The 25,101-nt window shown below is 45.0% G+C and overlaps 1 protein-coding gene across 1 annotated transcript in view; it reads right to left on the reverse strand.

Annotated features, from left to right (window-relative positions):
* The window catches only part of BFSP2 (beaded filament structural protein 2), a 68,494-nt gene that overhangs the window by 11,784 nt on the left and 31,609 nt on the right, over window positions 1–25,101 (reverse strand). The window contains exons 2-4 of the mRNA XM_015085813.3: window positions 21,160–21,242; window positions 15,330–15,486; window positions 14,105–14,266 (exon numbers count right to left, since the gene is read on the reverse strand). Coding sequence (XP_014941299.1) covers window positions 14,105–14,266; window positions 15,330–15,486; window positions 21,160–21,242 — 402 coding nt within the window. The remainder of the gene's footprint in view (window positions 1–14,104; window positions 14,267–15,329; window positions 15,487–21,159; window positions 21,243–25,101) is intronic.

Consider the following 25,101-nt stretch of genomic DNA (forward strand, 5'->3'; position numbering starts at 1 on the left):
TCCCTGGACTGTCATTCAGCCTCTCTGAGCCCCGTCCCTGCCCACAGAATGCAGATGACAGTGAGTGGAGAATGATAATCATATGACTATCTCTAGGGGTCACTCTGAGGCTTCCATCAGGTTATGCATGTGGAAACTTTTAGAACCTTAAAAGCATGCAAATAGTGACAGCATATATTCTCTATGTAAAGAGTACTATATGTACTATATAGTACTATATAGTACTAAGAGTACTAAATGAGTTTGTAAAAGATATTGTGGGTTGGATACTACTAATGATAACTACTAATGATAACTCATAGGCGTTAAGCACTTAACTGTGCCGAGCGCTTCATTAACAGGGTTAAGTCCATTATTTCACTTAATCTTCACGACCCTATGAAACAAGTGTCATTGGTATTCCTATTTTACATGAGGAACTGAGGCACTGAGAGACTGGGCTATTTACTCAAAATCATATGTCCTAGGAGGGCAGAGCTGGGCTCCAGTGTAGAGACAGATGCCAGACCTGTGCTCTTAACAAGTACTGAGTGCTGCCGTTTCCACCAACCCATCAAGACTCCTGAAAGCAGAGTTGCCTTCACCCAAAGTGAAGGTGGACCACTCTAAAACATCTTTGTGATCTGCCAAGCCCTCCTGTGATGGGTTGCCCTATTTTTCTCTGTCTCTTTCCGGTTGGGACTTGACCGTGTAGGCTGTGTGGCTGGGTGGGCAGTGGGAGGGTGGTGCTCTGGCAGACAAATGGAGTCTGGCGGTGCAGGGGCACAGAGTGGCCAGGGGCAGCCGGGAGCTGGAGTCAGCCCCTGACCCCTCACAGGAGCTGAGTGTTAAATTCTCAGGATGTTTGTAAGCTGGTTGGTAAACACCGCCATCATTAAAAATTAAATTGCATCAACTTATACTTAAGTTTTATTAAAATGGTAACAAATACTCCAAACACATCACTTGCTAATTTATTTACATTTTATCATTATCTGTGCCATCCATGGTCTTTATATTGATGGTACCTGTGTGGTGGGAATAACATTTAATGGACCTCTGAGCATGTCTTTCAAACTCTGTGCTCATTTACATCAAGTTAGGAGTTTGAAATCAGCCATGAGAGTATTTACCTCATGGAAATTGGTAAACACCACAAATCAGGGGTTGAATTATTGTTTTGCTGACTATCTAGACTTAAGGAAATGTTAATAATGCAGATTAAACTTTAAGTTGGGTCATGTTTGTAGCCGTTGCATTAAGAATAGCAAAAACAGGGGCGCCTGGGTGGCTCTGTCGGTTAAGCATCGGACTTCGGCTCAGGTCACGATCTCACAGTTCATGAGTTCGAGCCCCGCGTCGGGCTCTGTGCTGACAGCTCAGAGCCTGGAGCCTGCTTCACATTCTGTGTCTCCCTCTCTCTCTGCCCCTTCCCTGCTCATGCTCTGTCTCTCTCTGTCTCAAAAATAAATAAACATTAAAAAAAAAAAAAGAATAGCAAAAACAGGGGCGCCTGGGTGGCTCAGTCGGTTAAGCATCTGACTTCAGCTCAGGTCATGATCTCACATTCGGGGGTTGGAGCCCCTCATCGGGTTCTGTGCTAACAGCTCAGAGCCTGGAGCCTGCTTCCGATTCTGTGTCTCCCTCTCTCTATGCCCCTCCCCCACTCACACTCTGTCTTTGTCTCTCTCAAAAATACATAAACATTAAAAAAAAGGAATAGCAAAAACATTAGAGGGAGTATTTTCCCAATATTTACAAACTATTATCTGATTTGCAAAGAAGTTACTCATATCATTGATGAAAGGACTCATTAAGGCCAATGGAAATATCAACCGAAAATTCATGAGAGCTATCCTCATTTATCTTTGACATGAGTGACTTTTTGCTTAATGGGATATTAATAATCAAGCATATTTTGTAATCTGATTTTGTGACATTGTTGATGACAGAATTGTAAAAACAATTGGCAGATTTTGCAAGATTTCAGCAAGTCACACTGAAGGTATAGGTGCAAATGGAAAAGCAAAGTGAGTATTTTATCTTAAAATTTATGTTATCTCTTATCACCTCACATCTGTCAGAACAGCTAAAATTAACAACTCAGGCAACAGCAGATGTTGGGGAGAATGTGGAGAAAGAGGAACCCTTTTACACTGCTGCTGGGAATGCAAACTGGTGCAGCCACTCTGGAAAACAGTATGGAGCTTCCTCAAAAAGTTTAAAATAGAACTACTCTACGATCCAGCAATTGCACTACTAGGTATTTATCCAAAGGATACAAAAATGCTGATTCTAAGGGGCAACATTATTGATAATAGCCAAAGTATGGAAAGAGCCCAAATGTCCATCGACTGATGAATGATAAAGATGCGGGGTGTGTGTGTGTGTGTGTGTGTGTGTGTGTGTATTTACATATATATATACACAAAATATAATATTACTCAGTGATCAAAAAGAATGAAATCCTGCCATTTGCAACAATGTGGATGGAACTAGAGTGTATTATGCTAAGGGAAATAAGTCAGTCAGAGAAAGATAAATATGATTTCACTCATATATGAGATTTAAGAAACAAAACAAGTGAACATAGGGGAAGAGAAGGAAAATAAGATAAAAACAGAGAGGGAGGCAAACTTTAAGAGACTCTTAAATACAGAGAACAAACTGAGGGTTGTTGGCAGGGTGTTGGGTGGGGGAGATAGGCTATATGGGTGATGGGCATTGAGGAGGGCAATTGCTGGGATGAGCACTGGGGGTTATATGTAGGTGATGAATCACTAAATTCTATTCCTGAAATCATTATTATACTATATGTTAACTAAGCTGGATTTAAATTTTAAAAAAATTTATGTTATCTCTAAAATTGTATAAAGAAAACATCAACAGAAACTTCTCTGTTACCTTTTAATGGTACTGTGAAATCTGACTAGCACATAAATACACATGCTTATGTCTACCCCCTCCAGAGAGCAGGTGTGAAACATGACCAGCACATCCTGGGTAAGAAATGGAGATGGGTGGAAATCAGGTCCTTTGGAGGGCAAGTTTCAAAGCCTAGGTGGGTGGGTCTGGGGTGAATCTGCTGGCCCAGGCTCTCATAGTCCCCCATATGATCTGCCCTCCTCTCAACCCAGGCAGTAGGTGGTTTGTATTCAGAGTTTCACGCTGGTCTTTGAGGGGATGAACACTTTATCCAAGTGTTTCCACAAGCAGCATGGTTTTGCACATATCTGAATACTGATTTAAACAATGTTTATTTAAATCAATTCATTTTTTCTTTATAAAGAAATGTGCTCAAAATGGAAACTGTAGATAAGTTCTCAAATTTTGTGCACATCAGAATCATCTAGGGGGGCTTGTGAAAACGTAGATTCTGATTCAGGAGAGCTGAGCGGGCCTGGGAACCTGCATTTAAAAGTCCCATGTGATTTTTGGCTCAGGTCACGATTTCACAGTTCGTGGGATCCCTGATTGCCCCTCTCTTTCTCAAAATAAATAAAGTTAAAATAAAAAAACTGCCATGTGATGCCTGGTTCATGGAAGCAAAGTTCTAGATTGCTACAGAGACTGCTAAAGCTGTGTCACTTGTCACAGACAAAAGATAGTTGAAAAATTAATCACATTAAAAAATTTTAAAAACGGAGCAAATTTTGGTTGTCCGGTTGCTAAGTGCCAAACCCTGCTTTCTCTTCATTGGAAGTTGAAATTAATAATGTAAGAGAAGTGTCGGGGTACCTGGGTGGCTCATTAAGTGTTCAACTCTTGATTTTGGCTCAGGTCATGATCTCACAGTTCACGGGGTCAAGCCCTGAGTTGGGCTTTGCACTCACAGGGCACAGCCTGCTTGGGATTCTCTCTCCTTCTCTCTGCCCCTCCCCTACTTGCGTGCTCTCTCTCTCTCTCTTTCTGTCTCAAAATAAATAAATAAGCTTAAAAAAATAAGTACAGGGGAAGTGTTAATGACCTACCAGCAGCAAATGGAAACTTTCTTATACAGTTTAATTAATATGGAAAGAGAAAAATAAATTAACTTGCTTACTATGGGTTTCAGTGTCATTTTATATCATGCCCAATACCTTCTCAAAACAGCTTACCACAAGTAATACTTACCCTTCATTTGGGGACAGTTAACTGCTTTAACTCACCTAAAAGTATTACCTGTTCTCTCCAATTGCTTTTTGGAGTTATGCTTTCTGATTAATAATTACTTTACTTCTATTTCCATTTCAATCCAATGCTTCCAGATTTCTCCTCACAGACCAAACAGTAGGTGTGTCAGTCTAGACCCTGAGGATAGGAACATAGGGCTCTGTTTTGTTGCTCAGTGCAGTTGCTAGGATGTGTAATGAGATTCAAGTATGTTGGTCCCCAGGCTTTCAAACCAGCTTGAAATCTTGGCTCTGCTGTTGCAGGAGAAGGCTCCCATGTTTGCACTCCATCTATATTTCTGGGACAGGAGAGTATATTGACATTTTGAAATCTGGCAAAAGATTTCTTAAAAAATTTTTTAGCGTTTATTTATTTTTGAGAGAGAGAGAGAATGAGCAAGTGTGGGGGGGGGAGGGGCAGAGAAGGGGACAGAGGATCCAAAGTGGGCCCTGGGCTGACAGCAGAGAGCCTGATGTGGAGCTTAAACTCACAAACCGTGAGATCATGACCTGAGCTGAAGTTAGACGTTTAACCAACCGAGCCACCCAGGTGCCCTGGCAAAAAAAAAAAAAAAAAAATTTTTAATTTAAATTAAGGGGGCACCTGGGTGGCTCAGTCGGTTAAGTGGCTCAGGTCATGATCTCGCAGCTCGTTAGTTCGAGCTCCACGTCAGGCTCTGTGCTGACAGCTCAGGGCCTGGGGCCTGCTTCGGATTCTGTGACTCCCTCTCTCTCTGCCCCAAACCCTCTCATGCTCTGTCTCTGTCTCTTTCAAAAATAAATAAACATTAAAAAAAATCGTTTTAAATTTTAAATTTTGCATGTTATTGCACATGTAAGATGGGTGTGAGAAAGAAGAGCAAGCATGCTTTGGAGTGAGTCAGAATGAAGTCTCTGAGAGTCTCCAAATGGAGGGCGAAAAGGGTCATCTCCTAACCCAGCCCTCTGCTATGCAGGCGTTTTCTTAGCAGAACATGTATCCAAGATGAGCGCTCAGACGTGGAAATGTGCAATCTGCCTTTTCCCAGCAGGTGCTGTGTGGATTTCAGAAAATCACTGGAGCTCTCTCTTTTTGCAGCTGGTGAAAAACAGCTTTACAAAAGCGTTGCTCTGCTTCAGAGTACAGCTAACCGCCTTGCTCTCAAGCCTCTTGGATCTCACGGGGTCACACTAACCTCATTATGTTCACTATCGAGGAGAAAGGGAAAGCAATGGAGTCCTTGAAGATACCGGGGTTCCCGATCTTCTATCACACAGGAATCTTATCCCATGTGGGGGCAGGACACAGAAACATGATTTGGAAAGATCATGACAAGAGTCTGGCATACCCTTTTGGACCCTCAAGACAACGGCTTCTCAACCTCACATTCCACAAGATGTCACTTGCTCATTTCTAAGTAAAGAAAATGAATCAAGACACCCCCACTCCCACCCCATGTGATCTGTCCAGGTCAACCTAGCTGTTAAGAATGTTGATACTGGAGTCAGAATGTGTGGTTTGAATCTCAGTTCTGCCGCTTTGTAACTGTGTATTCTTGGGTAAGTTACTAACCTCTCTGGGCCTTCCTTAGTTCCCTCCTCTGTAAAATGGATAATATTTCAATACATATCTCATCATGGGAACACGAAATAAGAACAAGCCTGTGAGGTGCTCAGAACACCACTGATACTTGGTAAATGCTCTGTTGGCAATGCCTTCATGACACATTCATTCTGCCTTGCGGAAGTCTTTTTCTTCGTTTTAAAAATGTTTTATTTACTTTTGAGAGAGACAGACAGAGACAGAGAACGAGCGGGAGAGGAGCAGAGAGAAAGGGAAACACACAACCTGAAGCAGACTCCAGGCTCTGCGCTATCAGCACAGAGCCCGATGTGGGGCTCGAACTCATGAACTGAGAGATCATGACTGGAGCCGCTGTTGAACGCTTAACCGACTGAGCCACCCAGGTGCCCCTAGAAGAATGGTCTTTCTCTCCATTGCCTCCCACATGCACTCAGCCAACCTCACACTAGATTGTAGGTACCTTGCGTGAGTGGACAACTTCTCACTGACTCCTCTGTCTGCCCTGGTGACCTAACATGGTTTTTTACACCTAGGACATGCTCAGCAACATTTACTAAAGGTCTACAATGTGTCCTAGGCACATTCTAGGGACTACAGAAGAGGAGGGTCTACCAGCAGTGGAATTAAATCACATCTCCTTTTCATTAGGAGGATTAGCTATCATTATTATAATGACTATAAGTCACTTTATAGTCCTGCGGTGTCATATAAATGGTATTTAGCTAAGGATAGCTTTTGATAAGCAGCACACACACCCCTGACCTATCCAGCCAGATGTAGGATTTATTTGGGAGAAGGCTGGATGCTATCCAGTCTTTACCTGAGACATGAGTTCTCCTGTGTGGGAACTAAAAAGAAATACGTGTCTCACTCGGTGAAACTTCAGTGTTGGCAGGAGAGCTGGCCTGGCGAGGCTAAGCCAGGTTTCTCCTTGAATTTACACAAGAGCCACCTGGCTGTTGAAGCTGCTCACTTAAGGCTATAGGACCAATTCCCAGTCTCAGTGGAAACTGGCAAAGGGCACAGCGAGGAGCATGTGGCTTTGTGGTCTTGCGGCCCCTTGGCCATCAGTAAAGCACGTCCCGCTGAGGAAAGTGGCAGAAGAGGCTTGGCAGTGAGTGTAAAAGTATGAAAAGTATGTTTTTCTTCTTAAAGCAATTGTTGGAGAAGTCTAAATGATAGTATTTTTCTTCTGGTTCATGGAGACCATCCCATTCCTAAGAAGGAACTCCTCTGCTCTGTCTCTTCTTGGAGATTAACACGTGTTGAATGAAAACCGTACTACTTTAATTTCTCAGGGATTGGAGCTGTTTCATCTTTGCAAGTGTCTTATTTTAGAAACAAGGTCCCTATACTTTTCATGGGGAAGAGCTACGACTGAGAAATATCTAAGATATTTTGAGACCACAGAATCAGGTGGCCAGGGACAGGCCAGGGACTTTGTACCCACAGCACCAAGCACCTGGTCTGTGTTTAACAAATGGAGTCCGAGTGAGTGAGCCAGTGAAGATTTCTTGGTAGAATGTATGAGGAGGAGCTTACAATGTTGGGTGATCCTCTATATAGATAGTCACTCAAATATTGGTTGTCGACCAGTTATGAGGTTGGAAACACAGTGTGGATGGTGAGGGTCTAGGAGTGCCCTCTGCAGTATACACGTTATACTTGGTAGGGTAAAGAACAGGTGAAAGTGGCCAGTGCCTACCTCAATGAGACGGTCTCTTTATTTTCCCTTCTAACAACTACTCTGATTCCCCCGACCTGTCCCCCGGCCAGACCAGCCAGGCTACACTACCGTACCACACAGTGACAGGAACCAAATCTTGGTCTCCTGGCTCCTCTAGTAACCCTGCCTTACTGGCTAACAATACCTTTTGAAAGCTAGCTGGAACTACCATAAATTAAGTAAAAAGACAATTGACAAGCTGAGAACACATTTACAACTTATTGCAGGGAGAGGATGAACTTTTCTAACGTACAAAGAGTCACTACAAACCAATAATAAAAAGTCCAAGACTGGGGTGCCTGGGTGGCTCGGTCGGTTAAGTATCCAACTTTGGCTCAGGTCATGATCTCCTGGTTCATGGGTTCGAGCCCTGTGTTGGGCTCTGTACTGACAACTCAGAGCCTGGAGCCTGCTCCCTCTCTCTCTGCCCCACCCTCGCTCATGCTCTGTCTGTCTCTCTCTCTCAAAAATAAACATTAAAAAAAAAAAGTCCAAGACCTAACAAAAATGGGTAAAAGGTATGATCTGATAGTATACATGAGAGCAAATATGGCTGAAATTCAGCATGTAAAGAGATGTTCCACCTACCTTATAACATGAGAAATGCAAAATAAAACTGCACCGAGAAACCATGTTTTACCTATAATATTGACAAAGATCACAAGGTATGAGAACTCACAGTATTGGCGAGGATGTGGGGAAATGGTCACTCTCAAACATTTCTGAGGAGAATGTAAATTGTTACACCCTTTACCTAGGGTAATTCGACAACATTTATCAAAATTACCAATGTACATAATTTTTGACCCAGCCATTCCACATCTAGGAATTTATTCAGTAGATGTATTTCCATCTTGGGAAGTGAGGGACATACGTAGTTAGTGACTCATCTCATTTATAAAAGCAAAAGATTGGAAGCCACCTTAATATTCATCAGCAGGGCATTAAATAAATCCTGGGATATCCACTAGCTAGAACAGGGGTTGGGAATTTTTTTCTGTAGAAGGCCAGATAGTAAATATTTTAGGCTTAACAGACCATATGGCCTCCAATGCAATTTTTCGCCTCTGCTAGCGTATGCAAATGCAGCCATAGACAATATGTAAATGAAGGAGCATGGCTGTGTTCCAATAAAGCTTATTTGCAAAATACAGGCAGTAGGTCAGATTTGGCTGTGGGCCATAGTTTGCTGCCCACTGTGGTATAATATCATGCATCTAAAAAGCATGAATACTACTACTGGTGTAAAGAGAAAGAGAATATATACGTATTCTCTTGTATGTGGATACAATATCTCTGAAAGGACTCATAGTATAAGGATAACATTGACCGGCCCAGTAGAAAAGAACTGTATGTCATTTCGCACATTTTGAATTTTGAAGCAAGTGAAGGTATTATATATCAAAAATGCTTAAATAAAATAAAAGTAAATTAAAAAAAAAAGAAAGAAAAACAAGCTGGGCCCAAAGTTCTTCCTGTGACACTCCCCCTCAGTGCTTGTAGTGAGCACATCAGAATAAAACATGGCTTATTTCACTGAAGAGGCATCAGGATTATAGCCAACTCATCAACACACAGGGTCTCCTAGATTGCAGATGCTCTTAGGGGTTCTGCTGTTTCTGTCCTCCTTCAAAGGGACTCTCCCAGTTGGCTATCTTGCCATCTAGAGTCAGTGACCCCAGGTAACTAGCAGAAACCCATTTCAATCCAATTTCATATATTCTAGAAAATATTCACTTTTGTACAAGCAAGCAAAGGGAATGTGTTGACATGGCAGCCTATATAAAATATTTGCCCTTTCAGGATAAATTATTATTTGTGAATATGGGTAATGTGGAAACATGTTATCCAAGGTTTCTAGTCTCCTATGGGTAGATCTAGACCTATGTTGTCCAATATGATAGCCACTAGCCACACATAGCTATTTAAATAAACATTAAATAAAACTAAAAGTTCAGCTTCTCGGGGCACCTGGGTGGCTCAGTCGGTTAAGCATTCAACTCCAGCTCAGGTCATGATCTCGCGGTCAGTGAGTTCAAGCCCCACATCGGGCTCTGTGCTGACAGCTCAGAGCCAGGAGCCTGCTTCAGATTCTGTCTCCCTCTCTCTCTGCTCCTACCCCGCTGGCGCTCTGTCTCTCAAAAATGAATAAATGTTAAAATTTTTTTTTTTTTAAAGTTCAGCTTCCCAGTTGTATGAGGCACATTCCAAGAGCATAGTAAGCACAGGTGGCCTGTAGCTGCCATACTGGAAAGATGTACAGATTATACAACAACAGTTCCGTCTTTGCAGAAATTTCTATTAGAGGGCACTGCTCTAGTCAGTTGCTAATGTGTCTTCCAGCCCTAAGACCATCAATAACCAGAAACCTCACAATTCATCTCAATCTGTTCACCTCTCTTCATTCTCTACTGTCTCCACAATCTGTCATCCTGACTGTGGGAGGCATGATGGTTAGAGCTCCAATGAAGTTCCTGACCACAAATGCCTTGAACTGATCTGAGGCGAGTGCAGACCACCATCAGAAGAGGTAGCGTGGGAGCATTTGCTGTGGGGTTCCTGGCCCCCAGGAGCTATTAATAGGAAGCTGAGTTCTCTCTCAGTGGCACCTCCCACCCCACCCCACCAGCTTGTGCTGGTAATTGAGTAAGCCTTTGGTTATTGCCCACATCCTCCCACTGCAGTGAACAAGGGACATGGATGAGGCTTCCAGGAGTGAGGGTGTGGAGACCCCAGGGGGGTGGTTAAGAAGGCAATACAGAGCCTGTCTTGCTTGCTACAGAATGGAAAATCTCAGATTAGGAATGCTAGGAAAGAGGTGCATGATAGCGCCCCCCCCCCCCCCCATATTCCCAAGGTGGCCTTGTGAGGGTCTGTGGGCTGCAGACTGGAGGGATGTATTCCATGGCTAGCCAGGGGGTCTGGAGGGTGGTATGGCATGTTGTCTGTGGTTCCCTGAACATCCCCAAATACCTTGAGGTAGGTAACCACAATAAATCAAAGGAAGGGCCAGGCTGCAAGACCCTCCAGAAATTTTCTGGACCAAACTGATCTCCCCAAACATGGAGTTATACAATTTGAGAAATTCCAAAAACTGGACCGCCAAAGTTCCTGACATCCACGACCGTGGCTGGAGAGAACCTAGCCATAACCTCTTTATAAGCTTTTATTGATTTAAAACTAGGAGGAGTTAGCAGATAACTGGTAGCAGATGCTGATGGCATCCACCTTTATCCCTCAGGCTGAAACATGTTTGTTCTCCCCAGCTTCCATTCCACTGCCAAATTCCATACTTCTTTGCCTGGAGGAGCTTTCTCTGAAGTCTTTGAAAGGTCACTCTGCTAGCAGATGCCAGATGTCTGATGGGGATGGTATTACTACCCCAGCTTCCTCGCCTTTCCCTTCTCTTGTATTCTGTACTGTTCCCCAGAAGCCCTGTGGCTTCAGAGTCCAGTCTCCCACAGTGGCTGCTGGTTGGAGAATGAGTTCTTTGTTGGTTCCCTTCTCTACCGGTATTTTGTACTCCCCACCCGCCCCGGCCAACTTCCAGATAAACCATTTCCACTTTAATATTTGTCTCAGGGTCAGTTTCTGGGGAAACCTAAACAAAGACATAAATTAATCATGTCAATTAATTTTCAGGCTTTCCAGGCTGAAAGGTAATTAAATACATGTTTGTATGCTCTCTGCAAAAGGTTTTGAAAGGAGTGTGTGCTAAGCCATTTCACATTTATGCTTTGCTGCCAGGAAACCAACAGGAGATGCTCAGGACGGGCAAATGTCAGCCCCCAAGGGCATGATAGCAACTGACAAAACTATTTATTGGAGGACTTCTGGCTGTCAGTTCTGATCTCTGTTGATGATCAGAGGAATTCACTCATTCTGCAAATATTTTCTGAGCTCCGCCTCTCTGCAAGAGGCCCAGGCAGCATTAGCCAAATGAAAACAAGTACTGTCTGTTTTCTCTGAGATGCAGCTTTCAGATTACTCTATTAAAAAAAACACTAATGAATCTGTTCAGAATTAATGCTTGAATTACTGTTGGGTTGGTAATGATTCTCAAGAGTGTGAAGGGTGAATAATAATGGCCAGGAGTTTTTTCCATTTCAAACTATGCAGGATTTATTTCTGTGAATTCAATGTCCCTTCCCTCCTCCCCGAAGAAATAATTGCTACAGGGGCGCCCGGGTGGCTCAGCTGGTTAAGCCTCCAGGTCTTGATTTCGGCTCAGGTCATGATCTTACGGTTGGTGGATCCAGCCCCTCATCTGGCTCCACACTGACAGTGTGGAGCTTGCTTGGGATTCTCTCTCTCTCTCTCTCTCTCTCTCTCTCTGCCCTTCCCCCCTCCTCAACAAACAAACAAACAAACAAACAAACGAAGAAATGATCACTACAGTGTGGTGTATGCCCCAGGAGGGTTGGGACAGAACAGGGTTGCACACCACAGAGATTCTGCTTTGGGAACAGAGCCAAGCAGGAATGACAGCCCAGTGTGGAGTAAAGGTGCCTGGACTGGGAGCCTGGAGAGCTGGACAGTGGTGCTGCCAGCCAGCTGTGTGACCTCAGGACGTCACTGCCCTCTCTGGATCTGTCTCTTCACCTTTGAAACGAGGAAATGGGATGGTCTCTAAGGTCCTGGATTATAAATATTCATGGATCTTCTAAAAAAGAAGCAATGGACCAAAATCAAACCTGTGGTTTGGTTTCACTTTCCCTTTGTGTTGTTCCACCTCTGGCCTGGTTGGAGGTGGGGAGCTGCATTTTGTGCAGTTAGTAGGCACTATTTGCCATAAAAAATGTTTGCAGTGACCTGGCCCATGGAATTAAGGTTAGAAAGAAAAGGGGCGTTGAAAGGGGATAAGGGGTAAGAGAGATGGGGGAGTAAAGATGTTTCCTGGGCTGGAGAACATCAGGGGGTCCAGAATCGGTGAACACCCTGATCTGAAGGTTTCTGTTGATACTTAGGGGCCAGGGGATTGAGGGGCCACAGGGGGAAGAAAGAAGAACAGAAAACGTCCTCCTGGTTTTCTTTTAGTAGCTTTTATAAACTCTTGTGGCTCTCCAGCCTTCCTGTATATTAGAAACATCCAGCGAGCTTAAAAAAATCACAGAGACCCTCTCCTTCTTTGGATTTGAGTGGTCTTTGATGGCACCTGGAAATGAGCATTTTTGAAAATGCTCTGAAATAATCCCGCCGTGCAGCTGGAATGGAGTCCCACCAAACAGTGACTCAAAGCATAGGAGCAGTCCACTTGCCTTCTCTCCAAAAGATGAGCTATCTCATTTTTCATACCTTTTCCACACCTTTCTTTCTCTTCTGTTCCTCTCATCCTGGGCCTCAAAATGCCCCAAGTCATACATGGCTGGGAGATGGAGAAGGGAAGAAGAAACCCTATGCATTCTATTTTCTCGTTAATTTCTTGATTATTTATGAGGTTTAATAAAAGATGTTTTCCTCCATGAATATAACTCATAATATTTAAGAAAAACTTTAAAAACACCGTGGTCAAAAACAAGCCAGCAAAAACATCTCAACATGTCAAATAGGCCCCTCCCTCAAAGACAACCGCTGCTAACTCCAACACATTTTTGCGTTTTCTTTCTAATTCTTCCCTGATGTCTCATTTCTTTGTTTGATTGCTTCACCCTACTGTATATACCAGGGGTTGGCAAACTGCAGCCCACAGGTAAATCCAGCCCACCTCTTGTCTCTGTAAATAAAGTTTTATTGGAACACAGCCATGCTCATTTGTTACCTTTTGTCTACAGCCGCTTTCACAGGACCATGGCAGGATTGAGTAGTTTCAACAGAGACTGTCAGGCCCAGGAAGTCTAATATTTATTATTTAGTGCTTTCCAGAAAAAGTTTATTGGTTCCTGGCATATACCCTTCTGTACTCTTGTATCCCCCATTTTACCTTATTATGTGAGCATTTCCCGTGTTGTTATAAATGCTTCATAAATATTTCTAACAACTTCCTGGAATTTCATTGCATGGTTAGGTTGTGGCTTAGCCTTACCCCTATTATTAAACATTTCTGTGTCCCCTCACCCAGTTTTTTCATTCTTTTTTTTTTAAATGTTTATTTAAACGTTAAATAAGAGAGATAAACAGTGTGAGCAGGCAAGGGGTAGAGAGAGAGGGAGACACCAAATCTGAAGCAGGCTCCAGGCTCCGAGCTGTCAGCACAGAGCCTGACGCAGGGCTCGAACTCATGAACTGTGAGATCGTGACCTGAGCCGAAGTTGAACGCTTAACTGACTGAGCCACCCAGGCACCCCAGTTTTTTTCATTCTTTAAATGAATGCTTCAGTGAGTATGTTTGGATGTAAACTTTATCTGTGTTTTCAATGATTTGTTTAGGAAAGTGTCCAGATTATTCAACTGGAAGGTAGGGGCATTTCAAGACTTTTAACACATATCGTGAATTCCCTCACTCAAAGACGTCATACGAGTTTGTACTCCTCAGTAGTAATGTAGGGGAGAACCTACTTCTCCACACACTTGTCGGCATTAAGTTTTAAACATGTTCTGCGTTTAGACAGGTAAGCCACTATCATCTTAAATTGCATTTCTTTTATGTCTAATGAGATTGAAACTTGCATTTCTTCTTTTCTGTGTTGACTGCTTTTCACCTTTGCTTGGCCTCCTTCTGCACAGGGCAGAGGGGAGCACACTCACCTTGGCTTGGAGCAAGGCTCCTGCCTCCGCCCGGTTCTTTTCCACGTCTCTCTCCCAGTGGATTCTGATGGTCTCGAGGATGTCGTCCAGACCAGTACCAATGGGAACACCCATTTGTTCCAGCTCAGACCCTGCCAGCTGTTTGTACAGCACTTTCACATCCTGCAAATGACGATAGACGCTTTAGGTGAGTTCCAGAGGTGAAGGAAAGGACACAGAAGTTGAGCCAGCATAAGCCCAGGTCTGTTGGGTAATCCTTATGCTTCTCATTCTGCTACTGCCAAAAGTGGGGCTTCGCAGAGACTGGCAATGTCCCTGACCCTGTCATCAGCACCGGTGCCATAGTCTCCTTCCCCAAGGATGTATTTCTTAGGCTGGTCTTCGCAAACCCAGACCCACTCAAAGCAAACGTCAAAATAAATAAATAACCAAATAACAACACAAACAGAGTAAGCAACAAGAGTAAGATGAAATTGATGGATTTTGTAAAGTCACAGTAGGCAGGAAGAGGTTTAAAGGTAACGCTGGAGTCTCCAAGGGTTGGAGGTGGGGGGAGTGGTACCAAACGACTGAGCTAGGAACAGGAAGTGGGCTTTGGGTTCCTGGTCAGCCTGAGGTTGGACAAAAGAAGGGACTTCCCAATGGAAGCATGGTTAAGTGAGTTTTGACTTTTTCAACTGAAAGCACTTTAAGTGTCTGATCAGCGACTTGTGTGAGGTGGTTTAGAGTCAGTGCCATTCCACAGGGAACTGGAGGGCTTCCCCGTTGGAGGTCCCACTGAGTCCTGTCACTCAAGCATCTGACCTAATTTCATTAATGAGTGTGTGTAAACCACAGCTTGGATCTACCTTCAGAGCTGTCTTGTTTGTCCTATGCAGTGCTAAAAAAAAAAAAAAAAAAAAAAAAAGACATGAAATACAGTGCCTTGAGGTAGAGGATGCTCTCTCCAGTTCAACACAGACTCCGTCACTCTTGCCGGTGTGGACCTGCTGTCTCCTCCATTTATGTACCAGCCTGGTCTCAAAGCCACTTGAATTTGAGACTCCCTGGGGTAACCTTACCCACTACAAGGATTTGAAGGTATTTTACCCGCATTTTCCCTGCAGCCCTGGGCAAGGGGCGGGGAGAGGCTGAGATGAGCCACCATCACTGTTGTGAACCTCCGTCAGACAGGTGAGTGCCTGTGGTCTGTGGCCAACCCAGCGTTGCCCCTGCCCCCACCTACCTCCTCATAGCCCCTTGACAGAAAGCCAAGTTCTTCTTTCAGGCTTTCTATTTGACTCTCCAGATCCATTTTTGTTAAATTAGCCTCATCGATGACTTTATACAGAGAGTTAATTTCCTCTTCTGCTGCCTTTCGAAATGGCTGCTCATTTTCATATCTGCAGATAAAGGAAGGTAAAGAGCAGAGGTGGGCAACCCAAAAGGGAAAATAATCAGAAACGTTACCAATAGGCCAATTATGTCACAGACAAACAGATGTGAAAAGTCACTGTTCCAACAGCTTTGAGGGCACTGTTAATGCAAGTCTTAGATGTTGATTTATTATCATGAAAATGATTGCAGCCAACTTCTGATGGCCCAGCTTCACAGGCTGCCAGGCTCAGGGGCTCTGGAGGCACAGAACTCTAGGGAAAGCTTCTCTGGGAGTTGAGATCCAGGTAAGGGGATCTGGCCTTGTCACCATTATTGTGATTTGTCATCCTTTCCCTTGAGGATCTTTTAACAGACATGACTGAGAGTCTGCTAAGTACCAGGCTATGTGCTAGTGATCCCAAAATAAAAAGCATGGTTTCTGCTCCCAAGAACCCATGTGAAATTTTAAAACTGTGACTGCAAACCCCAGTGCCATCAGGGGCCAAGAGGGGAATATAGATGAGGGACGAGGCCCAGGTCTGGGAAGCAGGGAGAGGTGGGGACGGGACAGGAGCACACAGGACGGCTCACCCTTCAGGCAAGGGGAGGCTGCTGCGTGGAAAGGTGTGTGCCCTTTCTCTTCAAGAGAAACGAGGAAACCTGGATTTATATGTAAAATATCCAGAGTTTTAAAAACTTGCAGCTTATACAATCACACACACACACACACACACACACACACACACACACTGACACAAGTCTGAAACTGTGCCCTCCCCTCCCACCACCAAGTTCTTTCTTTTTTTTCCCAAGTTTTTATTTAAATTCTAGTTTACATACAGTGCAATATTGGTTCAGGAGTAGAAATCAGTGATTCATCACTTACATATGACACCCAGTGCTCATCCCAACAAGTGCCCTTCTTAATTCCCATCACCCCTTTAGCCCATCCCCCCACCCACCTCACCTCCATCAACCCTCAGTTTGTTCTCTGTCTTTAAGAATCCCCCTGAGTTCTTTCCATCTCTGGTTTGCGCAGAGCCTTCTTTCTAAAAGCCACTCAACATCTTTGCCAGTTTCCCCCAGTGTTAACTCCTTTTCTTCCACAGCCTTCCACCCAGGTGTACCCCATCAGCCAAATTTCACACCTTACCTTCACCCATCCATAGGATGGAGAAAGCTCACACTTCTCATTGAAGAAAGCATCTTAGGGCTTTAGAGTTTTAAGGGCATTTAGGGTTCCTAAATGTCTCCCACTCCATGACAATGCCTCGATAGCATTCTTGATAGGTGATCATGTAGTCTCTGCTTGACTACTTCCAGTGATGGGGAACTCATCACCTATCAAGGCCACCGTTCCATTTTGGGACAGCTGTAATTATTACAAATTTCTTCCTTAAAGAGCTTAAGCCTTCATTCCTGTAAGAGTCTGAGTTCCACTCTCTGGAGTACCCAAAGTCAGTCTAATCCTTCTTTCTGGCAGCCCTATAAATATTTAGAATGTCTCTTATAGCACTCTTTCTTTCCCGCTCATCTCTCCCTCCAAGCCTTTTGTTCCTCAGGTTAAGCGTTCCTGGTTCTTCCGTTCTTCATACAAATTGGTTTTCATGTCCCTCATCATCCGTGGCAGGGACTATGACCTTTCTGTCTTTGTATTCTTAGCACCCACCTCCAGGCTTCAGATAGATTTGTGGAATGATTAGAAATGCCCTAATTGGTCCATGTCCTTCTCAATATGTGATACAGAAAATGGAATGTAAAACTCCGGATGTTCCCTGATCAATTCAAAGTCCTGGGGGACTGTTTGCTCCTTTGTTTAAACCCTTCAGTTCTATTCACCATGGGCCCTAAGGTTTCCTCTGAGGGGGTTTGTTTTTTTGTGTGTTTGTTCATTTGATTTTGACCAGCTGTATTTGCTGTTGACTAATATTGGGTGTCCTCTCAACTAGAGACCCTGAGCATTTTTCACAAGCCCAATTACCTTGTCCTTTCTGGGTGCACCTGGCATTTGAACCCAAAGAGAGGATCCGCATATATCTTCTCTCGGTTTCATTGGCCCAGTGTTCCAATGTGTGGGGATCATTTTGATTCCTAGTTCTGTCTGTCATCTTTCTCTTCACCACCCCTCCTGGCTTTGTATCTTCTGCCATTTTGCCCTACCTGCTCTCATGCACCTGTGGTTAAAAATAGTAAATGAAGGAACCAAGGACAGAGCCCTGTGGCATACTGCTAGAGACCTTTCCTCAGAGTTGGACCTGCACCTTTGAATCACCCCCTGAGGAGCTGGTTTCTAAAGCATTTTTATGTACTCTATGTGGGATTAGATTTTCTACCCAAATGTATTCTTTAGGAAGTACTGTATTTTTATTAACATTCAATCTTTTGGAAACGAGTCTTGCCCTTCTAGCTGGAATGAAAACCTACCCATAGCACTGGGATTGGCCCCTTTTGACCCCCGCTGGAAGAGTCTCTGTGTGCCTCCAAAGTCCTGTTGTGCTTATCTCTCCAGGGAGCCTGGTCCTTCCCAGGATATGCGCCACTCAGCATTATGGGAGGTCTTAGGTGCTCTACAGACCTTTGTTTGGAAGTCCTTTAGAATTTGACACATATCTGTGATATCCCCAAGGCTGCTGCTAAACTTTCAGCTTTCTCTCACTGTCTTTTATTCCTTTCCCCTTCCATGTTGAAGTCATCAAATAGAATCTCTGTGTTGGTGATGCCCAGAAGTGCCTGTCTTGACCTGTGGGACACTCTGGCCCGGCATCTTCAGTGGCCCACCACAACTGCTCTGTCAGCTCAGCTCAGCTCTGCTTGCTCAAAGCCAAGCTCATTACTACCCTTGAATTTAGACCAGCTTTGCTTCCACAATTTTCTATTTTTGTCGAGAGAATGGCAAATCTTCTCACTTACCCAAGTTCAACACCTGAAACTTACCTTTGCCTTCTATTTTCAGGCTGCATATGTAGATAATTATCAACCCCTGCCAATGATTTCTTTGACCCATCCCTCAAGTCGGCTCGTGGCCACCGTCCCAGGCAGACCTTGAGCTGTAACAGCCTCTGATCGTCTTCCCACAACTGACCCACAGTAGTGCCTCCAGAGGAACCATCCTTAACCATATCCAGTCACCATCTGCTCAGAGCCTTAAGTGTTATCCTCTGGCCCCTAAGTAATCTATCTCACCTTACTTTCCAGCCATGGCTCCCAGTACAGACTCTGCCCTTCCACTGCTCCAGCCCCTTTGCTCCCATTGCTTCTTGCTGGTTTGCCTTGCTTCTCCTCTCCACCAGTGCAAAGCTGAAATTTTGAAGCTGAAGACTAGTCATGATGAGCCACTGCTCAGATCCCTTCTATGGGTCTCTTCTTCTCTCAGGTCATCTCTGAGCTCTTTGGTAGGCTGACATGATACTCCAGGATTTGGTCTCTCCCTGATTTTCAAGCCCCATTGGTTGTCCCTCCTTTCTTCACCCCACATGCCCCAGTTATAATGAGCTACTTGGTGGCCACGAATACACCATGTTTTCTCGTGTCCTGCCTTAACACATACTGCCCTCTCTGCCTGGAAATTCGTGTCTCCTTTATTGGCCTGCACAACTCCTGCAAAGGACCCAAATCGGGCATCACCTCTTTGGTCAACCCTCCCTGGCCGACTAAATGTCCCCACCCCACCTGTGCTCTTCTCAGTGATGGCACAACCACCCCATGATGCCACTATCTGTTCACTCCTCTGTCTTTGACACTGAACTGTGAGCTCCTCGAGGTTCCATTTACTTCATCCCCAGGACCTGGCCAGGGTCCGGGCAGCTATTCAAACATTTCTTGAATTTATTCATTTATTCATTAATTTAACAACTATTTGTCGGGCATCTATCTTGTGCGTGGCACTGTTAATACACTGGGGAACAAAACAGACCAAGCCCCTGCTACTCAGTTGGATGGATGGATGAAGAAATGTATGAATGCATAATGAATAAATGAATGAATGAATGAATGAATGAAATTTTGGTTACATCCTGACTTAACTTCACACCTAATTAAATTCTATCTTAAATGTAGCACAAATGGTTTCATGTCTCTTGGCATCCATCTCTAACCGTGCAGTTAGCTGTCAGTGGCCAGCCGATGGCTTCGCTTTTTTGCGCTTCTGTGACCTTGGCCAGCACAGTGTTGTCCAAAACAGCAACCCCAGCTGATTGAGTTTCCTTGACTCGAGAGTGGCCACTAGTGGAGGTCCTCTTATCAGCTGGAGAAGCCTGGTCTTAGAGAAAGGAAACGACTCTGGGTCTGAGGAGACGGTAGCGATTTTCCTTTCCATCACGATACCCTTTCTATCCTAAGACAAGAATGGCAGTGGGGGCACTGTCTTCCCCAAAGACTCCCAACTATATGCCTTGCCTCTTTGCCTTTATCAATTTAAGGAAATGTTCCTTGAATAACTATCCCATCACCCATCTAATTGCCCAACATCCAGAACACCTTCCCCGCAGAATATTCCCAAAATCACTGTGTTCATCAATGAAAGGTCTTTTTCATTTCATTTCTCCAACACGGACCACAGACCTCATGCGCCATCATGACTTTGCCCTCAATGCATCTCTCTCCTGTCACTAGTACTTCAAATTGTTCCTTAAATTTATCTACTTAAAAAGTACATGTTAAATCAGTAAACTTTAAAAGCTCTTTATATTAAATACATTTTAAATTGCTACTATAAATGATAGTAGCTATAGTGGAAAAACAGTTTCATGAGTCATAAATAGAAGGTAACTGTAAAAATCCATAACTATTAAAAACAAAGTGTCTATCCTTCTCTCACTTAAAATGATCGTCATCAGTGGTCTACACACCATATTTTAGGAAACACTGTACTAGACTTCAAAAGATGTTTTTCAAGACTGGTGAGTTAAAACTACTGAGGCCTGGACCCACCCCCAGGGACGGTGGTTTCATCCGTCTGTGCAGCTTGCACGTTGGCAGCTTTAAGTGCCCAGGTCATTCTGACATGTGGCTGCAATTGAGAAGCATTGCTCAAAACCAGCTGTTCTCCACGTGTGGTCCCAGGACCAGCAGGATCAGCATCATGGGGACCTCATTAGGAATGCAAATTTGGGGCCCCACCCCAGACTACTGAGTCAGAAATTCAGAGGGTGGGGCACAGCCATCTGTTTTCTAGAAGACCTCCTGGTGGTTCTGAAGCACACTACAGTCTGAGAATCCCTGCCCTGAACCAGGTGACACTGGGCAAAGTCTCTGAGCCCTGGGGACCTGGTTTGTGTCTAGAAGGAGGGTTTGAACTGGACAATCTTTCCTCTGGGTTCTCCTGGGGCTTCCACTATCCCACTCCAGCCTTCTGTGCTGCTGGAAGGGAAGGCTGCAGACCCTCGGAATAGCAGTCCCCGAGTTGCACAGTGGTCTGAAGGTGCGGAGTGACTGTCCCCCCTGCTGCAGAAGTTACCTCTCGGGGCACCTGGGTGGCTCCGTCAGTTAAACGTTTGACTCTTGATTTTGGCTCAGGGCACGGTCTCACAGTTTGTGGGATTGAGCCCCATGTCAGACTCTGCACTGACAGCACAAAGCCTGCTTGGGATGCTCCCCCTCTCTCTCTATCTGCCCTTCCCCCTCCTCTGCTCTCTCTCTCTCTCTCTTTCTCCTTCTCAAAATAAATAAACTTTAAAAAAAAAAAAAGAAGAAGAAGTTACCTCTCTTTAAAGTCGTCTGCACCCGCCTGGATATTCTCTGTCTGAAGCATGAGCCGGGCATTTTCCAAGACCGCCTCGCCCACCTAGAAAGATCACACACATCAGAGGAGACAAGGTCACTGGACCATCTTCCCTTACTTCCCACTGTGACTCGCGCTGGGCACAGATCTGGGGAATAGAGCACTTTTCTTACAGCAAATATTTTTAGAATTCAAGTATCTCTCTCCAAAAAGGTAGGGAGGAGATAAACCACAAAGCATAAAATCTGGCTGTCTTTTAACAGCCTTTAGAGTTGGATTTTTGGAGCTAAAATATTACTCAAAGGCAGACTTGTTCCTAGCCTCTGTCATAAAGCTGAGCTCTCAACTGCCAGTGAAGCTTCTGGCTCCTTAAATGAAGTTTCACTGGTTTGATTTAGTGGCTCTTAACATTTTCTGCTCATGGGTGCCCTTGAAAGGCTGACGAAATCTTTAGGTCAGTGCTGTCCAATAGAACTTTCTGTGGTTATGGCACGCTTCTATGTCTGCACTATCATGGCCACACGTGGCTACTGAACACTCAAGATGTGGTCAGGATGACTGAGGAACTGAAAATTTAATTTCATTTGAATTTAAATAGCCACTTGTGACTAGTGGCCACTGTACTGGGCAATGCAGCTCTAGAATTTCATTCATCCTCAAAACGTACATATGAACATAGATACACTATGCATACAGTCTGGGAGTTTCCTGGAGCCACGAAGAGTGGCTTTTCAAAACTGGCTCCCCAAACCCTACAGAGTCCTTCAAAAGTGGGGGTTGGGGGGTAGTTCTCTCCTTGATCTGAGAAACATATATTTTACATACGTAGCTTTTCTATAATCTTCAGTTTGGGGGGGGATAAGAGGACAGTTACTTTAAAAGAAGGACGCAAGTCACTGTTTTCAGTCCTTTTGTACTTGGATGTGAAAGTGTTGTAAGCTCTTCATTGAGTGGGAGGTCTCCCAGCACCAGAAGTCAGAGATGGCATGAGATGAGAAAGTAGGAGAGGGGAGACCCTCATCTGCCTGTTCCCCAGGGTTCCCCAGGGCTGGGCTGGAACTGAGAGAAGATCAAATTTGGTAGCAGGAAATTCAATGAAACAAGACAGGACATCCCCACTGAAACAAGGCAGGACGCAAATCAGTACTCTCACTGTGGTTGGGACTTGGCCCACCCCTGTGCTCTCTCCGTTTCCCCATGAGAGCCCTAGCCCACCGTGTTGACATGGACCCTCCCCAAGCTTGGCTCCTTGTTAACTGCTAGGTCTCCAAAGCCTGGCTTATGGTAGACATTCCATCGATACCTGCTGAATGAATGCATGCATGAATGAATGGTGCGACCATGGGTGAAACGTACCCCTCCCTTCCCCCGTCAGGGTTTGGAGGTCATTTCTATTCCTCAGAAGCCCCCTGAGATTTTGTTTTTAGTTAGGTAGGGCGAGGCCAACAGATTGGGAGATGGCTGACCTTGAAAAGCTATTACTCACAGTTCCCAAAGGCAGGGGCAGCCACACCAGGAGGGGCCATATAACGAAGTACAAGGGTCGGCCGCAAAAGGATGAGGGTAAAGTGTGGGCAAAAGCCTTTATTGTGGTTTTCATGGGAAGGATGGGAAGGAATGGGTGAGGCAAGGTAAATAGCCAACCGGGTTTAGGATTGAGTAGTTTGAATCATTTCAGCGGTCTCTATGGGTCCCTGGAATGGTCTTGGGCCACCTGGGATGATTAGAGCAGAGGAATATTGCCTCCTGGGGTATAAGTGCCAGAAAGAGAAGGCAGATGGGGTACAGACTCTCGGACTCTTGGATTGGCTGGTTTGCATATCAAAAGCATGTTGGGCAAGTGGCTTATTATCTCTAAGATCAGCTAGCTCAGTGAGGGGCTAACAGCGAGGCCCTAGATGCCAGAGCACCAAGAATACAGAAAAAAAGAAAATACAGTCAATATTGTTGAATATAATTCATCTAAAGGACCACGGCTATGTGAGGCCTCCCTGAGGACTGGCTTTGGCTGGTCTGGCTGAGGCTCTCTTCAACCTCCTGCACGCAGTTGTGGCCCTCACACTCAGGAGCCCCTTTTCCAGACTTTGGCCACTTTACAGATGCCATTTGCCAGATGACAGACTTAAAGCCAAAGGCAATCAATCACCCTGCTGGATTTCTCACAACAATGCCCGAGCAAATGTCCCACTCGAGTTTGGGACACCGAATCACAACAGGTATCTAGACTGCGGGCCCCAAAACTACGGCTGTTAGAGAAGGCGGCTTTACAATCTCTTTAGACAGAGATTGTGGCCACGCAAAGGCAGCTGTGGGCAGCTGTGGGGCCTGGAGCTTATGCAATGTGGGAGACTGCCTTGAAGACAAAAAAAATAAAGACTAATACAAAGGGCCATGCACAAATAAGGGACCCTGAAGCTTAAATTCTTAAAATTCTTCACCTTGGTACAGCTTAATTTTGTCTGTTTGTTTCTGCTTTTTAAATTTGGGCCCCAGGGGGTGGGCAGAAAAAGTACAAACCAAGCAACACTCTGGCGCCTATGTTGGAAACGCGTATTGAGAGCCCTACGATTCGGGACGAACAGAAAGATGGCTGAAAATGCAATCGCCCCAAGTCCTGCCATCCAGCATAAGCACCGCCAGCATTTGGATGTGTTGTATTTCCTCTCAGCCTTTGCTTTGCCCAGCTACAACAGTACCCGGTGTGTTCATTTTTAACGCTCCCCTAGTTGATTGCAAACTTTATGCAGAAGAGGTGGCAGGGAGCCATCCACGAAGGAGTCTGATAGGAAATGCCAGCCGCTGCGTGATCGGCTGCGGTGAGGGGTCGGCTGCTCAGTGGTCCTCCTGCTCAGTTGGGGTTGAGGACAGGAGCGCTTCCTGGGGTAAATTGGATAGCAGACAGGGTAGTTGCGTCCAAATGTCTGTCCCAGGCAGCTCGTGTGGCACTGGGCTCAGGGAAGCTGGAGGCCTTCCTGCTGTAACTGTTGTTTAGTGACAACCAGGGGCTTATTCAAGCCTCAAGCAGAGGCTAATTATAGGCTGACTTGCCAAAGCACGGTTGCTGTCCGTGCTTCCCCATCTCCTTCACATGAGGAGCTTAAAATAAACCGCCAGCCCCCAATTCAGCCATAGAGCCCTTCACTGTTCTCTTGTGGGCACCTCAGCCTAGCAGAGGGGCATCCTCTCTGGAGTTCGTGGTGGCTCAGCCTCCCCCACTGTAGAAAGGGCCCGTCAGGCAGCATGACCAGGGCTGGCACCTTGGCCGAGGTTTAGCACAGGCTGGGGACCGGGCTGGTGGCCAAGGCCTAGAGTAAAGCACGGAGCCTGCCGGGGCACAGACTCTTTGTCTTCCCACCTGGGAAAGTTTCGTGAAATCCTCCCCAGGGCTGAGCACGGGAACTGCAGAGGGGAGGGCATGCACTGACCACCTACAGATGTGCCCGGCACACCTGCTGGGGCTGGCTTGTACTGGCTTGCCGGGGCAGGCTGGTAAATACTTCAGGAGTTTTGGGAGCCAGTGGTTAAACACAGCCATCACGAACATTTTAATTATGTGAACTTACAATTAAATAAATTATACGAAAAACACCATTAATAAATGCTCAGAATACAAAGGCCATGATTACTCATCACTTCCTCCTATGTTTGACTATCATCCTGCTAGGGAGGTTATTTCCTCCTGTTGTGTCTGCACAGTGGAAACACCGTATGATGTATGTTATGTGCGTCTCTTCTCAAGTGTGCATTCAGTGACAGCATGGTGGTAGCTTCGTATCAGCCGGGGTGAGAGTGTTTACACCAGGGAAGTTAGCAAACACGGTAAACCAGAGCCTTTTATTTATGGAAAGCTGATTGTTACACAGATCCTGGCTCAGTGGCTGGGCCTCCCATGCTACTGAATATTTAACACTCATGACTTCGC

The sequence above is a fragment of the Acinonyx jubatus genome, chromosome C2 (assembly GCF_027475565.1).
Source record: "Acinonyx jubatus isolate Ajub_Pintada_27869175 chromosome C2, VMU_Ajub_asm_v1.0, whole genome shotgun sequence".
In the NCBI taxonomy this organism is placed as follows: Eukaryota; Metazoa; Chordata; class Mammalia; order Carnivora; family Felidae; genus Acinonyx; species Acinonyx jubatus.